This window comes from Urocitellus parryii, chromosome 6 (genome assembly GCF_045843805.1).
Source record: "Urocitellus parryii isolate mUroPar1 chromosome 6, mUroPar1.hap1, whole genome shotgun sequence".
In the NCBI taxonomy this organism is placed as follows: domain Eukaryota; kingdom Metazoa; phylum Chordata; class Mammalia; order Rodentia; family Sciuridae; genus Urocitellus; species Urocitellus parryii.
The window spans coordinates 39392912-39411179 of record NC_135536.1 but is presented as its reverse complement, the minus strand read 5'-3'; the positions used below and the strand labels follow the sequence as shown (position 1 = coordinate 39411179).

The 18268-nt window shown below is 30.5% G+C and overlaps 1 protein-coding gene across 1 annotated transcript in view; it reads left to right on the top strand.

Moving 5' to 3' along the window:
- Nova1 (NOVA alternative splicing regulator 1) overlaps positions 1 to 18268 on the top strand; it is a 132492-nt gene that overhangs the window by 113159 nt on the left and 1065 nt on the right. Inside the window, exon 5 of the mRNA XM_026414185.2 lies at positions 17896 to 18268. This exon is cut by the window's right edge and continues 1065 nt beyond it. Within this exon, the coding sequence (XP_026269970.1) occupies positions 17896 to 18268 (373 nt within the window). The remainder of the gene's footprint in view (positions 1 to 17895) is intronic.

Genomic DNA, 18268 nt, shown 5'->3' with positions numbered 1-18268 from the left:
TCATTTTAGTATTAGTATAGGCTATATTTATAGCTCTGAAATATTTTTCCAATAAAAGTGTATCTTCTTTAGCTTAATTTTTTATATAATTATTTTATACTGAGTACAAAGTTGCTTGTAGCTTAGCAATGTAATATTTTTAACTTTTCTATTGAAAAAAATTAGTAGGTAGTGCTAATTATTTTACAACTCATTTTCTTTTTATGTTTTTCATATTATTAGGTGCAAGTTTGAAAAATTTTATATATGGAATTTTAAATATGAAGTATAGAGCAAATAGATTTGAATTCTTTATAAAGCAACATGTCTAAACTTTCAAAAAACTTAAAAATAGAATCATTAGCATTTGTCAGTTCTAATCTATTGGTTCTAAATTAGTTAGACATTTTATTAACATTCCATACAATGATTTTCTAAATCATTGGTGTCAAAAGTGGAATTCCAGTGTTAACTTGAGGTTTCTGGTTGTTGGCACTCCTAGAATATTTCCCAAATTTCCAGAACAGGAAAAAAGAAGAAGAAGAAGAAGAATGATCTTAGAATATGTGCTGTATAGACATTTATTTAATAACAAATTTGAAACTATATGAAATACTTATCCAAATGTACAAGACACATGAAAATAGGATTTTATATTCTGTATGTTCCCTTGCTATGGTTGCAGAAAAACAAAATTAAAACGGACTGATTACACTTTAAATTCATGATGACAGTTCTCAAATGGACTCTTAATTCTATCAGATAATTGTAAACCAATTACCCGGGTGACAATTATACAATTTCTCATCTCAACCCTGCATCAGTTATCTGTTGTCGTATAACAAATTACCTCAAATTTAAGGGCTTAATAAAAACATTTATTCTCCCATGGTTTCTGTAGGTTAGGAGTCTAAGCACTACTTGAGCCAGGCAGTCTTAACTCCTCTGCTCTTGGTCTCACATGGCTGCATTCAAAGTGTCTGCTCAGTTGCATTCTTACCTAAAGACTTGACTAGGGACTAATCTTCCTCGTTTTTACTGGCTGTTGGCAAGAGGTAGCACTAAGATTCCAAAGGCCATCCAGTATTACAGGTTGGCAATTTGCTTCTTGCAAGGCCACCAGAGAAGCTCTCTAAATTGTATGTTAGCAGGATAGAGTCTTTTATATTGAAGCTCATCACAGTAGTCTTTCTTAACACCTTTGCTGTTTAACATAACTTAAACACAGTAATGATATCTCTTTTTGCCTTGTGTTTTTAGACACAAGTTGTGTGTTCCACCAATATATAAGATGTGACAGGATGGGATGCAGATATTGGTGCCATCTAATAATTGTCCTTCCTATAGTCTCCCAGTAACTCTTGTTTCTTTCTCTTTCCCAACTAATGACCTACTTCACTGGAAAAAAAAAAAAAAGAGAGATCAAAAGAGAAGTTTCACAGACACCAACAAATATGTAATGAAACGGCATCTATACCCACATTTTACACCTTTTTGTCTATTACCATTGGTAAATCTTGCCTGCTTCTAAAATCATTCATTTCAGTTATACATTAAATCTTCTTTTTTTGCCTTTACTCAAGGTTCCTTCGAATAGTTCTACCTTTTCTTTCTTTCATCTGTCAATCAGCATGAAAATGTTTTTTCTTTCTTTCTTTTCTTTTCTTTTTTTTTTTTTTTTTTTTTTGGTGGTGCTGGGGATTGAATCCAAGGCCTTGTTCATCATGCAAGGCAAGCACTTTACCAACTAAGCTATATCCCCAGCCCCTTTTCTCTCTCCTTAAATAAAATTTATTCTAATCTCACTTTCCCCAGCACTAATATCTTATTTCTTTTGGGTCTGTTTTTTTGTTGTTGTTTGTTTGTTTGTGGTACTGGGGCTTGAACTCGGGGGCACTTGACCACTGAGCCACATCTCCAACCCTATTTTGTATTTTATTTAGAGACAGGGTTCCACTGAGTTGCTTAGTGCTTTGCTGTTGCTGAAGCTGGCTTTGAATCTGGGATCCTCCTGCCTCAGCCTCCTGAGCCGCTGGGATTACAGGCATGTGCTACTACCCAGCTCTTTTAGTCTTTTTGTGGCAAAACTATAGTCTCTAATGTTTACCAATTTCCGTATTCTCATTTTTAAAATCCACTCATTCGTTATTTGCTTCCACCATTCCACCAAAACTGTTTGCCAAGGGCATTAGAGATGACCACACTGCTACTTCTAGTTTTGTTTTTTCAATCAACATGTTACTTAGTCTAGAAACATTCTCACAGTATATTACTTCCACCAATTTGATGTACCTTCTTGAGGTTTTTAGAATACTGCACATTCATGACTTTCCTCCCTCACCATGTCTTGTTACTTGTTACCAGAGTTTTTCATTATTACTTCTTCTTATCTCTATGTGGTTTGTGTTGGAGTGCTACAGGTATGGGTACTTGAGACCTCCTCTAAGGTCTTTTCTCTCTTCATTTAATCCCTTGACTTTTATATGCTGACATCTGCAAAATTTATGTTTCTAGTGAGAGGTTTACCATTGTTTTAGACTGTTTTGTGCTGCTGTAACAATACCCCAGATACTAGTTTATAAAGAACACATAGTTATTTATCATAGTTCTGGAGGTTGAAAAGTCCAAGACATTTTCAACATCTAATGAGGCCTTTCTTACATATCCTCACATGGCATAATGGTAGAGGGCAAGAAGAACAGACCTACACTGTGTCCCACATGGCAGAAGAAAGGAGAGAACCCACTCCCACAAGCACATTTTATATCAGTATTATTCATTTATAAGAGCAGAGACCTTATGACCCAAGCACCTCTCAAAAGGCCCATCTCCCAACATGGAATTAAATTATATTTTCAGTGCATGAATTTGAAAGGAGCCAAAAACATTAAGACCATAGCAACTATGAACTAATGAAACAATATTTATGATTCCTCACTTTCACAAACTTATTTCCTAATTTTATAGTCATAATTTTAAATTTTAGCTCCCAAAGATATGTCCTAAAATTATGTAAGCTTCAGGTCACACATAACTTGGGTATACCTTTATCTCTAGTCCATATCTCACAATGAAACTAGACTGTATCCAGTTCCCCACTCAGCATTTCACTTGCATATGGAAATGTTATCTTAAACCCATCATGTTCAAAAACTACTTTAAACCTGCTATTTTAAAATTATCAGAGTTTTTTATTCCTTTGCCTACACCTAGTATTCAAAATGGCATTTGTTAATTCATAGGATCTGCTCTTTGCCACATTATCTCTTTTACTTTATTTTCTACCAATAAACTCCTTCCTCACTCTGGCCCAGTCACATTGACCTATTTTCTGTTCCTTATGGACATCAGTTGCATTCTTACCTCAGTATTTTGCTCTTGCTTTTCTCTCTGCTTGAAATTATTACTCAGAGATCTGTTTGGCTAACATCTTTATAACCCCTTTAAGTCTATTCAGAATTCACTTTATCCTATCAGGCCTACCTGACCTTCTATTTAGTGTTTTAACCTGGCCTTCTTATTTAGTGTTTTAACCTGGCCTCTCTCTCTTCCCCCAGTACTCCTGATTCTCTTTATCTTACTATATTTTAACTCTTTTTTCCTATTGCTTAACGAATACTGTATACTTTGCATATTATGTCTGTTGTATTTTGTGTGTCTCACTGTCCTTGAAAATTAATTTTCAGAAGGATAGGAATTTTCTCTTTTATTCCCTAATCTGTTTGCAACATTAGCCTGGAACATGGTTCCCAATAAGCATTTGTTAAATGACTAGCACTAGAAAAATAGGGTTACATAATCTGTGTGTTTTAAAACTCATTTCTTACAATTCTTCAAATGAAATTTTACATGGAAATTTTCTCTAGAAATGTAAGTCAACTAGATAAGAATACTTTTGATTGAAAAAATGATTAGGCTGAAGGAACATAGCCTTTGTTAGATTTCTTTCCCGTATGGTATTCAGAGCACGGTTTGAAAACTAGTTAGGTTCTTGTCTCGATATAAATATTATCACAGTTCTCCAACAAAAAATCAGAATTAATTTTCCTTCAGTGTGAATGAGTGTTGTAAGTGTTGTGTGTGTGAGAAAGACAGAGACAGATAAGATGATACCATATTCTGAGTCAGTATTCTTTTCCTTTGGTTGGTTGTTTTTGTTTTTGTTTGGTACCAGAGATTTAATCCAGGGGCACTTACCACTGTGTCACATCTCCAGCCCTTTTTTGCTTTTTAATTTTTTAATTTGAGACACAAGTCTCTCTCAGTTGCTTAGGGCCTAACTAAATTGCTGAGGCTGTCTTTGAACATGGGATCCTCTCGCCTCAGCCTCCTGAGCGGAATCAGTGTTCTTAAGAAGTATATTTAATAAGGTCATAGAATAATACTGAAATCAAAATGGTTTTAATGAGATCTGTTTTATGAGATTTACTTTTTGTACATTCAATTTTATGTACTTTGCTTATCATTAGAATTAAATTGCTGGTATTTGAGTATAAATATTTTATGGCTCAACCTACTGTATAGCATAAACATATGAAAAAAAATCTCAAAAAATTTAAGAATGATTGGCCAAAAAAAGCTCAGAATTCATATTAAAAGAACATTTTTCATATAATAACATGAAGCAGTCACTTAATAATAAATACACTTCTATAAATTTGAAATATTTAATAAAAATCGGTTCTTTTAAATCAAAATACATCTTTACTGAATTTTTTTATTCTTTTTTCTGTTTTATGGGAAAGAAAACAAAGTAAAATGATTTTAATATACTTTAGAAAAAATACATTTAAACTAATTATTATGAGATGACTAATAAAAGAGTTACCAAGAAAGTAATAATATTTGTGTGGGGAGAGATGCTTTACTCAGCATTGAAATTTACTTTAAATTACTTACAATAAAAGTAATATGATATTAATAAAAACAGAATTGGTCAGTAAAACACAATAGAGATTTCTAAAATGGATATAAGTATATATAACAACTGAAAACATAATAAAGAAAAGTAGTATAATTTAGGGATTAAGAGAACTGGGGTCTCAAGCTATGATTGCTAACTTCAGATAAAATCTTTGCCACATCTTAGTTTTAAATAATTTGAGATAATATCCTTAATTTTCCCATGTATATTTTCTCATTATAAAATGTAAATTATAATAATGTCTACCTTGTAGAGTTGTTGCAACTCTTAAGGGAACCAATAAGTGAGATATATTTAAAACACTGTGGTCTAGCATAATAAGTATCATTTTAAAAGATTTTAGAGAAGGATATCTTATTTAATAAATGGTGTGGGTATAATTCATTTCCATCTGAAAGAAAGGGAGTTCAAACCTCCAGGTGTTGCATTATACAAAAATAAATTTAAATGCATGTGTGATTAAAAGTATGACTATTTAATGAAATTACAATGTGTGAAATTAAATTGAAGATGACTCTTTAAAGCAAAAACAAAATCCAAAGCATAAAGTAATAGATTAACATGTTTGAGTATATAAATATTTAATGTTTTTAGTATAAGCAACATACTTTTCCAGAAAAAAGTGTTAAACATGTTTATAACAATTAATTAATTTCTCTGCTATACAAAGAAGATCCATATTCCTATGAAAAACAACCCAATAGGAAAATGAATAAAGTTTACAAAAAGATAATTTGCAGAGAAGGAATGGAAATGTGCAATAAACATGTGAAAACATTGTTAAGCTCACCAGCATCAGAAAAATTAGAATCAACAAAGAAATACTGTGATTTTTTTGCCATATAGAAAAAATTCTGTTTATATATATAATGCCCATATATTGGATATGCAAGAATCCTTGGGTTTAGAATTTAAAATATTTGCACAAATAAAAGAAAATAGCATTCTCATGCACTGTTAGTATAGGAAGTGTTGCAGTATTACAGCTTTTGAGAATCTGTCCTTTAAAACAATGCACCAGTATATAGGAATATAGACATAAAAATATGTATTGCAGCATTATTTACATTGGCCGAAGTTGAAAACAACTTGACCTCTGACAGGAAAGTGATTTTAAAAATTATGGTTTTACAGAATATTATGTGGTTAATCTATTAAAAGTAATGAATAAGACCATGTAATCTGGCCTAGAATAGTGTTTATCCTGTTTGCTAAAGAAAATTAAATTGCTAAGAAACATATGGCCCTGGGCTGGGTTTATGGTTCAGCAGTAGAGCACTCACCTGGGGTATTCAAGGCCCTGGGTTCGATCCTCAGCACCACATAAAAATAAAATAATGTATTGTGTCCAACTACAACTAAAAAATAAAATATTTTTTTAAAAGAAACATATGGCCCTATTTTTAATGGTCAGAAAATATCTTGTGTCCATTTTCATGTTTGTTTCCATCAGGGTAATGACAGGGAATATGAAAATTAATAATTTTTCTTCTTGTATCTGTGTTTTTAATAAAAATGTTAACTAAGAGAATGCAAAATAGGATGGAAAAATACTGACTTCACTTGTGATGGATTAAATGTTTTAAGGAAGATAAAGTAGAAATTTTCAAAGGGAAAGATTTGACTGTATTTGACATTACACTCACATTTTGGCTATATGACTTCTTGATTTCTTAGTCTTGGGATGCTCTTTTGAGAGTTTGAAGAAGCGTTATGAGAGAGGATTCAGGACTAAAAGAGGAACTTATTAACTGGCAAAGGAATGACAATTTTTTTATATTTTGAAGTTATGCCAAATTAAGGGATTCTATAATATGTGCAGATTTTCTCATCTGTTATATAGAAAATATCAAGACTTTTCAGTTTTAGATTAATATCAAAATTATCTATGGAGATTCTAATTTATTTATTTATTTTGGGGGGGGTTCAGTGTATTTTTTCTTTTTTTTTTATTGGTTGTTCAAAACCTTACAAAGCTCTTGACATATCATATTTCAAACATTAGTTTCAAGTATTTAATAGATCCAGGATGAGATAGGTATCTGTATTTGAAGAGTTAGATAAATATTTATTGAAGGCTCTTGAAATATTTGGGAAAAACTGTATGAAACTATATGACATGATACTTATTGTGTGATAAAACATATTAGTACAAACTGATAATTGTGATCAATGTCATAACACTGTCTCAAACTTAAATTCATCAAGACTTTTTTTATGAAAACATATTTCATTGTTTGGAAAACAATAAATCATGGAAATAATATTTTATTTGTATAAAACATAAAGGCTATATTTAGTTTTAACACTGAGAATAGTAAGGATTTTTCCATTAATATTTAAATTTGTGAATAATATTTAAATTTTTTATACAAATATGTTTATCTGTTCAGGTAATATTAGTAGACATTTGGATATTACCACATACAGTCAGAGGTTCTCTTGTTTTGAAGATATTTGTATGCAAATTTCTTAAGTATTTTTTTAAGATTCTTTCCTGCCCCCCATTTGGGAATGGATTACGTAATTGTTTACTATCTATCTTCATTCCATTGCTAACTACTAATTTTTTTTTTAGTATGTTATGCTGTAGACAGTGTGATCTTGACATCCAGTGATAGGAATCAGATCTCTCTGGCTGCAAGTTAAGAATTACTACTGAAAGCAGCATACTAGTAATGTTTTCTGGTTACTGTTATAACATTATTTAGTAAATACCAAATTTTGCAGCCTTCCAAATGTCTCCTTTAGGATTTCATATGAAGACACTTTCATGTTTATGAAAAGCCTAGGATTTTTTTTTTTTTTTTTTTACAATTCAAGAAAGAAGTATACTTCAGAGAGGAGAGTCAATGTATTAGTAGCACTATGACATTCCTTATTTTATTTTCTGTATTGGCCCAGGCACTGGTAAAAATACATTGTCTAGTATTGGCTCCCAAGAAAGCAGATCAGATAGGCAATATTCTCTCTTTTTGGATCACCTAGTAATAAAGATGGTTTCTGTTTCATTAGAGTTCTCTCTGTAGTCATAGCAAGAACTTTCTGAAGTGCTTATATATAGCATGTTCTCGAGGCTAGAACACATTCCATTCCTTTATATAATCAAGATCTTAGGATCTCTTTATTCTGGATGCATATTCGTCCTCTTTCTGTGTTGCATATGTATACAGTAAAATTGAATATTTTATTTCCCAAATGAATCCATGTAAAATGGAGAATACTTCAGATTGGGAAGTGACTGAGTTCATTTTCAAATTTTTTTTTTTCTTTGAGGATTGAACTCTGGGACATTTGACTACAGAGCTACATCCCCAGCCAGATTTTGTATTTTATTTAGAGACAGGGTCTCACTAAGTTGCTTAGCGCTTACCTTTTGCTGAGGCTGGCTTTGAACTCTAGATGGATCTTCCTGCCTCAGCCACCTGAGCTGCAGGATTTGAGGTGTGAACCATTGTGTCCGGCTTCAAACTTTTTATTTTAAAAATGATCTGGACGTGTATAATTTTGTCAAAATGGACTCTACTTCTATGTATAAGTACAAAGAATCGATTAAAAAATCCACATAAAAATACTTAGAAGTAGAAATGTTTTCACATTTTCTCTCAACAAGTAGTTTTGTCGGATTAGGGAGTTTTTAGATCCACTTAAAATGAAAAAAATTATTTCTCCTTGTTTTTAATTCATAAATTTATAAGTATAATTAAACTTGTTGGTTATTTGTTATTCTAATTATTTAATCTTCTTTGAATTAGGAATTTTCTAGTTATCTTTTTCATATTTCCTTTCATTTTACTAGTGTTTAGTTATTGGTTTTTTTCATAAGATAGTACTTTCATTTCTTTTGAAAAAGTACAAACTGATAATTGTGATGTTTGAAAAAGATGTTTGAAAAAGTTCTGTTTCATTAGCTAAATTCAAATTTCTTTTAACCTAAATAAACATGATAAATTAATGTACTTTTGTGATTCATTAAATATTGAAAGTGAACTACTTTAATCTGTGTATATGAAAGAAACTTAGTTCTATGATTAAGTAGTACAATTTGTTTAAGTATAAACATGCTTCTGTAACCTGTTATATATTATTACTTATTACTACTATTAATGATATAATAAATCAGGATATTTTTATTTTCTTAATGATGCTTATTTGTGATAGGAAATTATCACCTCCGTTAACTAGTAAGACACTGAAGTAAACTATGTATACAACTTTGCCAAAATTTGATTTGGGAAATTTTAATTTCCAAAAAAGACTGCAAAAGTTAATTTTGTACTCATTCTATAACTTGATAAATGCTACAGTGTGATTTCTGAAAGGCAATATATACTGCCACAATATTTTTAAAAAGAAAACTATTAATATTTTAACTTCTTCCTTGTTTACATGTGGTTTGTTTATTCCATAATCATGAGTGTTGCTGCTTTACATACATATCTTTGATTGCTTTAGGAGTTAAATATTTTATTTTCCTGTTACTTAATTTTTACTATTTAATTGTTGGCTCACTCTTACCTCTCCCTAGGTAATAACCATCCATTCCTATGATTTAATTTGAAGTTAACTTTCAGTTTTTTTCTGTTCTCCAGACCCATATTCATTCATCTACTTGACATCTTCACTTGGGTGTCTGATAGGCATTTCAAACTTAAAATGTCCAAAGTACAATTTCTTCTTTCCTTGTCTTTCACCCTTTTCCCTCACAATCTGCTTCATTGAACACAGTTACTAACTTTTAGTTGACAGCTATTTTTCACTTTTTAATTTGACTAGTATATTCTATTTAAAATATTAAATTTAAAACAAATTTTTCATATCAAAATGCAAATATCTTAAACAATTTTTTTTCATAATTAAGAACTGTGAACACAAGGTCGTTCATCTATGCTCTGAAAAAGGTAGGCTAAAACAGAATTTAAATGATAATAATAATAACAATAATAATCATAGTAATATTTTCAAAGAGCTTTTTGATAACCTGACATGTGGATAGTAGTGACACATAAAGACCTCAGTGTAGTAAAGTCTGATTTAGTAATCATTAAGAAGTAATATCTAATATTAATTTTTAAATAATAGACTACTCTGGAATACTCTGGAATAGTTTATCATGTATGACCTTCATAGTTTCTTCATAGTTATTTGACTCTTTTAGTTTTTTTAGTATTTATCTCAACATGACGGGAGTACTTTGAAGTGCTTCTCTTTCTTTTCTAGTAGAAAGCATGGATTATTTTCCTATTTTCTCATTCCTAAATGTAACTCTCTCTGAGACATAATATGATACATCTTTATAATATGTAGCATTCACAGAAAGAAAAAGTATTATTTGAATAATGCGTTAGGGAAAAATGAAATAATGTGTTAAGTGAAAAAATAAATAGGTTACATTTTTTGCCTCTAAAAGTTTTGTGGGGATTATTATTCATTTTCTGCCTTCTTCTAAAATGCAGAAGAAAAATCATTTATACTACATGTCATATTCTGTCACATCATGAAGCCAGAGGGGAAAATAAAGTATGTCCCTTTGGAAGAAGAAATAATAGGAGGTACAATTTTTACAAAACTTCTAAAGACACTCAGTCTTACATATCAGATATTTTGAGTTAAAAATACAATTGTTTGAATCAAGATCAAAGGTAGGAGTACGTTATACCTGTTAAAAGTTAGCATTATAATTCACTAGACACTGTCATTTGAGCCATCCAACTAAATTGTATAGTTCTGCATTTAATCGAGTAAATAGTGAAATAATTGTATTCTGGACTTTTAGAATGACTCTGATGGCAAGTTTTATGGCTAGTGTAGACTAGCCACATCTTAATGAGTAAGAAACTATAATACATGCAGGAAAAACTTAATACATTGATGAAAATTTAGGAAGAAGGCAAATATTGCATATTCAATTATTTAATTATTATAATGTAATCAGATTTTAAGTGAAGATAAGTCTCTGTTGTTGATTTTAGTCGTTTTCTGATAGCATTAAAATTATCTGCACACTTACCTTTTCTATACTTCTGTTTGCTTATTATATAGTTTTGGGATTTTTAGAGTATAGGGATGATAAAATAGTTTAATTTTGTTTTAAGAAACCAAAGTCAACTGATTTGTGTACACACACACACACACACAACACACACACACACACACACACACACACACACACACAACACACACACACACACACACACACACACACAGTTTTGTGGCCAGAATGAATCATCTTTCAAATGATTTATTGTTTAATTTCTATATAAACCCATTTTTTAACAGTTTTTGGCTTTTTTAAAGCATTTTTTCAGTTGGTAACTTTAAGTACAAATAGAAAATGCAAAAGTAAATAATCCTGCATTTAGGAAAGTAAATTTTTATAAGACAGATAAGATATCTGTTGTAGTATAGGCAGCATAAGTTAACAATAGGAAAAGTAGAAAGTACTATGACACTCTGGTTTTAGGGAATGAGTTTTGAGGTTAAAAAGTATATTGCAGTTTAACTGCCTACAAGACATATAAGATTTCGGCAAGCAAAATTATACACATTTTGAAGGGAAGAACATTGTAGGAACATAGGTAATCACTATGTCAATTAAACAGAATGAACAAAGATATGAAAACAATTAATATGTAGTCTATTCAGGAATAAGGAGGTAAAGTTTAATTTAGATTAAGCTATTTGTCATAAAAGATGAACCTGGGAAGACATGTTGAAGACAGGGTCTGGAGAACTTTTTATATCTGCATATGAGTCTGGATATTCAGTGAAGAGGTTGTATGGGGTGTTATTGAAGGATTGTGAATAGAATTTTTCTCATAATTGCTAAAACAAAAGCTCTTCATCCACAATCTTATTAAATTGCATGATTTTATAGATTATTAAACTGCAGTGATTTCACAAAGGTCACAAAGGTGAAACCAGGTATCTATTAACTGCCCATTCTAGATTCTTTCTCTATTTCACACTACTTTAGCTAAGATAAGGAAGTAGGATTGGACAAGAAGCTTTTCAGAGAAAAAATTCAGCATCTCACATAGAAAGATCTTTGGAGCAACAGAAGTCAGAGCTGGCTCCCAGATTTACGATCACTATTAATGATAGGTGAAAGACAGAGATACATTGTAAAAAACAAGTATAACATTTTATAATACACATTATACGTTCCTGTGAAAACTATTCTGCCTTTGATTTGGTTATCAAAGGTAAGTAGATTAAAAAGTCTTGAGGAGAAAAGAGTGACATTTTAAATTCTGTCTGGATAATTTATTTAATCTGTTGTACACATTTTGTCAAATAAGAACATTTCAGTAAAGCAGTCATTTATGAATTTATTTAAAGTACATAATTTAAAAAGATACCATATTTTCAATTAGCCTTGGTCAACAATTCAATATAGATCCCTCAAAACAGGACAATCTCCCTGAATTGGTCACTACTAAGAGGCACTCCAGTAATGGGTTGTTATACGTTAGGAAAATGTAAGATATTTATCCTGTTAGTTTATGTAGAATATATCTTGGTAAAGGTAAATTAATCTTGACTATTAATTGTCAAATTTTAATAGGCAAATAATACATGATATATCATTTGATACAACATGAATATATTATTTTCAAAGATATGGTTTCACCAATTACAAATTATAGTTTAAAAAATAGGGAGTTAATAGAGAATTGTTATTGACTGTGCTGGCTTTAGACATTGTTAAATTCAAATGCCAAATGCTGTGAGAAATTTCACTTTGCATTTTTGGAGCATCCCTTTTCAATTTTGGAGTCTCCTTTTATCTAAGTCTCTTTTCAGTCAGGTTCTTACTTTTATAATGTGGTGGTAAGACAGTTACTAGCAATGCCAGGATGGTATTCTTCTAGATCAGGAAAATGAGCACCTCTACCCCAGCAGCATCAACAATCTCTAGTTAGCGACCTTCTTGTGTCATGTACTCAAGCTAAAATCAGTAACTGCCAGATGTATAGAAATAGTGCCGTCTCAGGTCTGGGTCATATTTCCACTCTTGGAGACAAGGAAAACAGAAACAGCTGCCCAAAGAAAGATTGGATGACAGTGGAATTAATGAGAGAGGTGAGTGAGTGAGTGAAATACAGGTATCTATTATAGATAAATTCCTTTGTAAATGTTAGAGCTTCCTTAAGTAGTAAATAATATGGCAACCCTAATAAAATAATCCATAACTATTAATTGAGCTATCTCAAAATATAATGGAACTTATTCTTATCTATTTTTAAGGTACAGTTTTATATAATGGTTTAATAATCTTCTTATCACAATGATGAAGAAATAATGATGCCTAGAGACAATCTCATCTCTTCATAGCTGTAAAACTACAATAAGTCCCTGTTTGAAAAGGAGTAAATTTGTCTTAAATTTATTTTTAATTAGAAACATCAATATTAATACCTTCCTGTTTATAATCACTTTAATACTGATCATAGGATTCCCACAGAAGTTTTTATGTTGTGGTTAAAAATAGACAAATTATCACTTCATTGCTTTTATTTTTTTTTCTGAAAAGCTATTTGTGCTGCAGCTGGGCATCTTTAATCTGAAAATCAAAAATACTGCAAAATCTAAAACTTACTGAGCACCAACATGACATCACAAATGAAAAATTCCACACCTGGCCTCATGTGATAAGTCATAGTCAAAAATATCACATAAAATTACCTTCAGGCTAATGGTATAAAGTGTGTATACCACGTAAGTGAATTTCCTGTTTAAACTTTGGCCCAAACCCCAAGATAGCTCATTATGCATACATTGAATCAAAAAAAAAAGAGCTAAATCTGAAACACTTTTGACCAATCATTGTGGATTAGAGATACTCAGCCTATAGTACAGTTAGTATAACTACATTATTAATCTTATTGATATTTACTTGATATAATAGTTATATCTAAAATAAAGAAAAATTAAGTAAAGTTTCTTTTACTTAAATAATGTTACTTACACAAATCATCTCTATTAAAGTGGATTTAGATTTGAAAGAGGGACTCTCTAGTACAGAAGTCACATTGACCAAATTATAGATATATTTGATAGTAAAAGAAAATAATATACTTATAGTACAAAATGTTTAAGACATTAAGGTGAACATAGGTACCACCTCTCAAGGATCTTCTTCCCTACCCCTTTCTCCTTCTAGTTAGACCTTGCATCTCATTTATGCACTTCTGTTCTGATACTTCTAAAATCTTTACTGAACTAGTAAACTTAACTGTTTTCTACAACTAATCTATAAGGTCTTTAAAGGCAGGAACAATGTCACATATATATCCTTTACACCTCCCAACCCAGGGCTTGGGCCATAGAGTAAGCCATGTATAAATGGTAAGTGTATGGTAGCATCTATAGATCATAGCTCTGAAGGGGAAACCAATTTATAACTTGTCGAGAAAATACCTGATTTAGTTGTGTACTTATATACAAGATACAATAAGCTGTTAAAGATCTAGTTTATTTTCCTTCAGTTCTTTAGAAAAAAAAAGATAATGTAAACATTTTTATCAGTCATTTGCATTAGCAGGCTTCACCAATGAAACTTAATCCAGCTATAAAATTAAAATTTGCTACTGATCATGTGAGTGGAAATAGAAACACTATCAATGCACAGACTTTTTCTCTGGTAAATGCTTTATGCCTTTCTCAAATAAGTAATAAAATAGGCTATTTTACATAATTCTCCATGCTCCTTTTCTCTTTTCTTCTCACCAGTGTTCAATTGCCCACCATCTCTAACCTTCCACATTGATGCCTCTTAACTCTGGCCTGACACATGAAATGTAAATATAACACTATTCTCTTTTCATTGTCACACAAATGAATTGCTTTCTTTTCATCTCTATGTCTTTTCAGAGTGTCTGTTTTTGACTGTGTCCACATTAGATTAATATTAATCACGAAAATAGATAAAGATTTATTTTTATTATTTCAAGAAAAAAAGACATGGATATCTAATAGGATCTTCATTATGGAGAACAGACAAGTATATCTAAGAGGATTTTTGTATCCTTGTATCAGAAATAAAATTTGGATGACATATTCCTCAGCTAGGCTATAAAATATATATTTCTTAAATTTTGAATTTAATAACTTCTTACATTTTGTTCCTTTAATTTTCTAAAACCGGTAATCCTAAGTAAAAATAGCCTGCTATTATCTAAAATTGGGAAATGTAACACATTGCAAATATAAATAGGGTAATATTACCAATATCTGCTCTGAAGTCATAAAATACCTTTTATTATATGTGGGTAATTCAGCTACACCAACATAATTTGGGGTCCATATTAATACTTGATAAAATATTAATTATGGTTGACAGATTTTTTTAATTAATATTACTTCAGATGATTAAAACTTAGAGGATGATACTATGTAAAGAAATCTTTAACACAAAGATAAATGATGTGATGTAATTCTCCAGTTTTTAAAGATATGGACTTTGGAAGATGTTTGCTTTTATTAAAAGTCAATACTGTTTATAAATATATTATTTCAGAATTTTTAACATTGATAAAAATAATCAAGGGGAAAACAATTTTTTTAAAGACAAGTTAATGTTCAATAATGTACCATACTAAAATTTTCTAGTTCTCCTGGATATTAGTGCTAGAGTTTAAAAAAAAAGAAAAGAAAACCTTTTATAGAGTAAATTTAGTGTTTGACATGCGGTATAGTATAAATTTATATCATCTTCACATATATCATAGCAACATAGAATGACTTTATAGTAGATGTTACAAAATTTTATATTTCATTACCTTTTATTAATACCCTATAGAGTAGTTTCCATAATTGATTTTTCATGTACTATTCTATTCCTGAGTTGTTACCATGTATTACATTGCTTTGGACATAATAACAATAATATTAGAAATTACTATAATTTAAAAACAGAGTTTAAGAAAGCCTTGGTTGTTTAATACTTTTTCTTCATTGAAAGTATGCTAAAGCACAATTTCCCAATTCATAAATATTTTCAACAATATTTTATTCCAAAAAGTTCTGAATTTTAAAAAAGGTGCTTATTTATGAAATATGATCATGTCTAACATTCAGATACTTAAAACTTTAAAATAAATGTTCTCAATATTTTACGTGCATGCTACAAAACATAAGCATGATTCTAATTCATTTTTGTAATTGGTATAAAATATAATCATGGTTTAACTTTCCAATTATAACATGTTAGCTTTTCTGACACCTAATTTTCTATAAAACAAAGTCTGACTAAAACTAACAAATGTTACCCCCCCAAAAAAAATACGTCTCATTCTGCTTTATGAAACCAAATGTACTTAATGAGGTAATATGAGTGATATATTTGACATTTCTAAGAAATGTTTCCAGGAAATTTAGTTTATGTTTCACAAAATGGAATAATTATATAAACAAACTGGAACAAAACAAAATTGTGCCAAGACTGTAAATTTTTTTGTATACAAAGAAAATAACAAGTGTGTGCACCTATGTGTGTAAGATGAACTGACTCAGTCTAGAGTTTTCACTGCTTGCTGCCCTCAAGAACAAAAAGAAATCCACAGTGTATTTCTTTAAAATATTCATATATAGGGACTGGGAATATAGCTCAGTTGGTACAGTGCTTGCCTTGTCTTGCATGCATCAAGCCATGGATTCAATCCCCAGCACCACACACACACAAAAAAAATTCATGTGCAAATCTGTGATTTCAAGATAGTATTGATGATGCTTGCTAAAAATCAACTAATAAAATATCTCATTGAATATCTCAACTGAACAACTATATTTCCTGCTCAGATTTTAACCAGTTATTTCAATGTGCCCATTTTGAAAATTGTTTCAATGCTTTGTCAGTGACATTGTCATTGACAGGTTTTGATTTACCCAGTGAGCTATATAAATATAAACCATTGTCACGTGTATCTTTGTGCTACCAAAAAGTAATTTAAAATGTTAATATCTATATTTTAATTTTAGGGTTTTTGAGAACTACCATACTGGTTTTACTTTTATTACACTACTTGATTCTATTAAATAAACCAAACCATGCTTATTTTGTTACTGGATATTTCAGTATAAATTAACAAACATGCCTATACTTAACATTGAATAATAATGATCCTATGATCACATTGGAAATTGTAAATATTCATGTGACTGAAGTAATTTTTCAGTATGTTTGGTGATATGTTAGTAATCCCTATTTTAAAAATGAGTTATGTCTGCCAAAAAAAAAGAAGTACCTGCCTTATGAGGATAGTCATTTTATAAATGTAATCAGTAATATAATTATCAAAAAGCCTTAACCTCCCCAAAGCCATTGAAAAGTTTTAAATTATTATTTAGAAATAATTCATTAATTACATTATTAAATTAAATATTATCTGTCTATTCAGTTGAAAAACTAAAATACTATTACTAATTTTATTGACTTTCATCTCTGAAAACATCATGAAACAAGTAAGGTATTTGTGAATAATCAAAAAATTTCTAGGTGATAAGGAACATGAAATTAATGTTTTGAAAGGACTTACGTCTAGAACTTTTCTGCTGTTATCTTCATTAATTTTGTTTTATAATTTTGCATTCTTTGTTTTTATATGTTTTAGAGCAAATGATTTCTTTAAAGCTCCAATAGGTAAAAATTATCAATGGCATTGTGATTTTGGAGCTATATAAAATGTTACTACAGATGTATAATTATGATTCCCTCTTTTTAAATTCTATTGCAGTATACACCAAGACTCAAGGAAATTTTTTGTTTTAGTATTTTTTACTTGAAAATTGCTCTTTCCTTACAAAATTATATTTTTAAAAGATAGCTTTATTAAAATTTGGTAAAAGTCACTTTAAAGTTGTAATATTTCTATCTTTAATTATGCTTAAACTAATTTTCAATTATTTTACTTTTTCTAGGATAGCAAAGTAAATATAATGTATGTGCACAAAACAGAAGTATTATTTATACGTATTTTTTTTAATTACAGGTAAAGATTATAGTTCCCAACAGCACAGCAGGTCTGATAATAGGGAAGGGAGGTGCTACTGTGAAGGCTATAATGGAGCAGTCAGGGGCTTGGGTGCAGCTTTCCCAGAAACCCGATGGGATCAACTTGCAAGAGAGGGTTGTCACTGTGAGTGGAGAACCTGAACAAAACCGAAAAGCTGTTGAACTTATCATCCAGAAGATACAAGAGGATCCGCAGAGTGGCAGCTGTCTCAATATCAGTTATGCCAATGTGACAGGTCCAGTGGCAAATTCCAATCCAACCGGATCTCCTTATGCAAATACTGCTGAAGTGTTGCCAACTGCTGCAGCAGCTGCAGGGCTATTAGGACATGCTAACCTTGCTGGCGTTG